Below are 4,055 nucleotides of genomic sequence, written 5' to 3'. Positions count from 1 at the left end.
AGAGAGAGAGAGAGAGAGAAATCTGATTTACCAGTGAGAGATTATATCATAACTAAATAACATTTTAAAAAAAAGACAATAATAGTTGTAATAGCAGATCTACAAGCTCACAACACATCACACCGCTACACTTGTAGATCTGCTATTTTCACTCTATTTGAAATAGGCCTTAAGTGGTTAATTAATAATGTACTTTTTGCTTGATGATGTCAAACAAGCATGGTGGACAATACTCCATCAGCTTTTATTGCGACCATTATTTATTGCGACATTCACTCATGTTACGCTCCATATTATGGCCAAGACAGAATTCATTTGCACTGACCTGTCCTGACATCAAAATGATGACTTGACAAGGGAGAGTCTTTAAGTCCAAGTGTATCTAAAAAGCAACTGGGTTAAGCACCGTTGGTCCGATCAGTTTAACTTTCACCAGGTTAGCATTCACCAGCGTTGTCAGGTTAGCATTCACCAGCGTTAATTTGACTGAGGTTAGGTTTGGGGTTAAGATTTAGCTGTATCTCCGTCCCCCAGACTTTCGTCACCTCCGCACAGCCAATCACAAGCTTCCGCTGCCTTAACCCGGTTGCTTTCTTGATACACTCGGACTGAAAAAAACACTCTTCCGACTTGACAAGCTCAGCAGAAGGATATAGCTCATCTTTTCTGATGTCACAATGATGACCTGAGGCCCCATATGGCCTTACTAACTAGCATACATTTTACACCCTACCCGACCGGCATTCCCAGATGATGCCCTGTTAGGGGAACCACACTAATACAATTCCTTTTATTCACATATATGGAGATCCCTGATATTAAGCTGTTGTTTCAGTGCTTCTCAACGTTAGGGTGTCTTACTGGTTTACTTTTTGTATCTTTGTATCTTTTGTGTGTGTGCCAGTGTGAAAATGTCAAAAAGGTGACAAAATGAACTGCCAAAACACATTAGCCCAGTGGTTAAAGGGAGATATTAAAATGCTTCCATTTTTCCCAAAAATGAAAAGATTTTTTGAAAGTGGAATATCACTTTAAGGCTTTTTCTCCACACCAAGGACTGCCAAATTGATATTTATTTAATCAATCAAAAGCATTAGCCAAGTGAATAACAAAATATCGCTAGGCTCAAAGCATAATTGCCTCAAAGTGGACTCTGTGGGTTCCTTTTAGGAGGGTTTAATATTGACCCATACAAGTCTGTAACTCAGAGTTAAGGGGAGACCTTGAAATTCAAAAGTTTGAGAAACCTATAAGTCGTGTTGTGTTCAAATTGTCATGTATCCTGCTGCTCCATTTGATTGATTGATTGATTGATTGATTGAAGACTTTATTAGAAGTTTGCATAGGAAAAGGTACAGTTTCATGACGGTACAGTTCACTGGTACAAGGTCTACTAAAAGGAGATCCATGAAAAGACTAAGCTTATTTCCACTGGAAACCATTGAAGTATCTCATATAACATTGAATGACAGACAGATAGAACACAGTACTATGCAGTAGATATGTAAAGAAAAACAAAACAAAGACAGTAATTCTTAAACAAACAGTATATACAAAGAAGGGGCAGGGGAGGGTAGGGTTGGGGCTAGGTTCATTATTACCAGTTGCGAACGGCTGCTGCCTGTAAGTGGCTTTTCAGGGCAATTTTAAAGGATGCAAGTGATCCACACTCCTTTATAAGCTATTTAAACCATTGTCATCAGCCTATCAGAATACATCAGAATACATTCCAAAATCACTTACAAGTCATTTTAAGTCAACTATTTGACTTAGTTAAAATGTTCTAAACAGCTTTCTGACTGAGGATATATGTAAGGCAGGGTAAATCAGTAGCCCCATATAGAACCTCACCCGTCGCTGCATACTGTTGTCCTCCGAGATGAGGTCCTACCAAGGTATCCCAGGGCTGGTGTGGAACGCCTCCACGGTGAGCTAGAAATCACTTTTCCCGAAATTGTATCCAAAAAGTAAAGGTAGTTCCACTCTCCCAGACTGTGGTTTCCTATCCCAGGGTACATAAAACACGCACCACGGCATGAAACAACCGCTTAAATCGTTAGTTTTGTAATGTTCTCCCATTCAACCGGAACTGCACTGTAGTCTCGCGTAGCCAGGGAGCATTTGCAAATCGCGGTCTGTCTGGCCACACGAGACTACACCGGGTGCTTTTCTGAATTTAATTACTAAAATTACTAAAAGACTAAATAAGCTATTTAAACCGTTTTCCCAATGCCGTGGTGCATGTTTTATGTACCGTGGGATTGGAAAACCATAGTCTGGGAGTGTGAAACTACCTTTACTTTTTTGATATAATTTCGGGAAAAAAGTGTTTTCTAACTCAACGTGGAGGCGTTCCACACCAGCCCTGGGATACCTTGGTAGGACCTCATCTCGGAGCACAACAGTATGCAGCGACGGGTGAGGTTCTATATGGGGCTAGGTAAATCAGCAGTTTTGGGATAGTAGAGTTAAGCGGATATAAATATTAAGGGGAACATAAGAAAATCTGCAAAGTAAATCGTTACCAAGACATTCACCAATGTGTTTCTAAAGGTGTGTAATAATATGTACTAAAAGGTTGAAATTCAACTCCCGGTGGAAACCTCATAAAAAAAATGATTTGTGTTTGTGTCCCATTAACTTTACTACAGGAAAAGCTACACAAAAAATCTGCTTTAAGTAACATGTGAGGGGTCAAACTAGGGGTTTTTCATGATGCTGAATCCATTGCAAGCATTTCTTTTGCACAAAAAACATTCCATGGGCGACAAATGGCCTCCACAAAACGGTGAAAAGTGATGATTCATCACTAAACCATCGTTTTGTGGGTCTGATTTTAGCCCAAGGAATGTTTTTCGTGCAAAACAAATGCTTGCAATGGATTCAGCATCATGAAAAACCCCTAGTTTGACCGCTCACATGCTACTTAAAGCAGATTTATTTTTTGTATATTTATCCTGTATAGTAAATGGGACACAAACACAAATCAGTTTTTTTATGAGGTTTCCCCCGGGAAACCTTTTAGTACATATTATTACACACCTTTAGAAACACATTGGTGAAGAAATTTCTTGGTAACGATTTACTTAGCAGATTGGTCAAATATCTTATAAAATCCGCTTACTAAAATAAAGGCCGACAAACTTAACTTATAGGCTACATTATGATTATATTATTCTTTTTCTTACAAATGTGATGATTACAAATGTTCGCTTTTAAAAACATATCAAAGATTTTCAAATATTTTGAAGATTTTTCAAAAACAGCAGCTCTACGAGCTTGTAGATCTGCCATTTTTCAATAGCTAAAGTATAATGGGTTAATATGGGTTAAAGTGTGCTCACCCTATGACGTTGACATCGAGTTTCTCTCCCACCAAGCACACAACCTTGGTGGGGCTTCCACTGTCAAGTGTAATGGTCCGCCGCTCGCTCATGGCTGTTCCTCTATGCTGGCTGCAGGGTTCTGGAGTTGGTGGTATTAACCAATAACGGTACTTTACTGTACAGGCAGACCTGTTTATAAAGGCTGTAGGCTTTAAGCCTGGCAATTGGTGATTGGCTAGACCAATGCCCCCCCTCCACCCCTATCTAATTATAATATGATCTTTATAACTTTTTTTTTACGCAATTGAAAGCAAGACTAGGGTGGGAACCAGAGTTGCATTTATCTGAATTGCTGAAAATGTGCGTGCGCGCGCGTGCGTGCGTGCGTGCGTGCGTGCGTGCGTGCGTGTGTGTGTGTGTGTCCGCGTGCGTGCGTGCGGGAGGGCGTGCGTGCGTGCGCGTGGGGGCTGGTGGTGGTCACTCTCTTTCTTGTGGCAGGCTTTCATAATTCCCTTCCCAATGTCATTGCAAGACATTTTGCTTCAACGAACCACGGCGTCCTGATTAATCAAAATATCGAGAGCTCCATGTTTCAGTGTGAGGGTATTTCATAACGTTGCAGTTATGTCGTTATCCTGTGCCTGAAGCCATTTACTGTAGGTTGGATGTGCACACACACCAGTTCTCCTTTTTTCCAACTAACCGGTATGTCTGTGTACCAATGAAGAT

General features: G+C 40.5%; 1 protein-coding gene across 1 annotated transcript in view; it reads right to left on the bottom strand.

Annotated features, from left to right (window-relative positions):
* LOC308303836 (protein-arginine deiminase type-2-like) overlaps positions 1-3,436 on the bottom strand; it is a gene marked incomplete at both ends in the record, with an annotated part of 28,375 nt that extends 24,939 nt beyond the window's left edge. The window contains one exon of the mRNA XM_080748331.1: positions 3,345-3,436. Coding sequence (XP_080604457.1) covers positions 3,345-3,436 — 92 coding nt within the window. The remainder of the gene's footprint in view (positions 1-3,344) is intronic.
* Positions 3,437-4,055: the final 619 nt, after the last annotated feature.

The sequence above is a fragment of the Nannobrachium achirus genome, assembly GCF_963921795.1.
Source record: "Nannobrachium achirus genome assembly, chromosome: 18".
Lineage (NCBI taxonomy): Eukaryota > Metazoa > Chordata > Actinopteri > Myctophiformes > Myctophidae > Nannobrachium > Nannobrachium achirus.
This window is presented reverse-complemented; position numbering and strand designations above follow the sequence as displayed.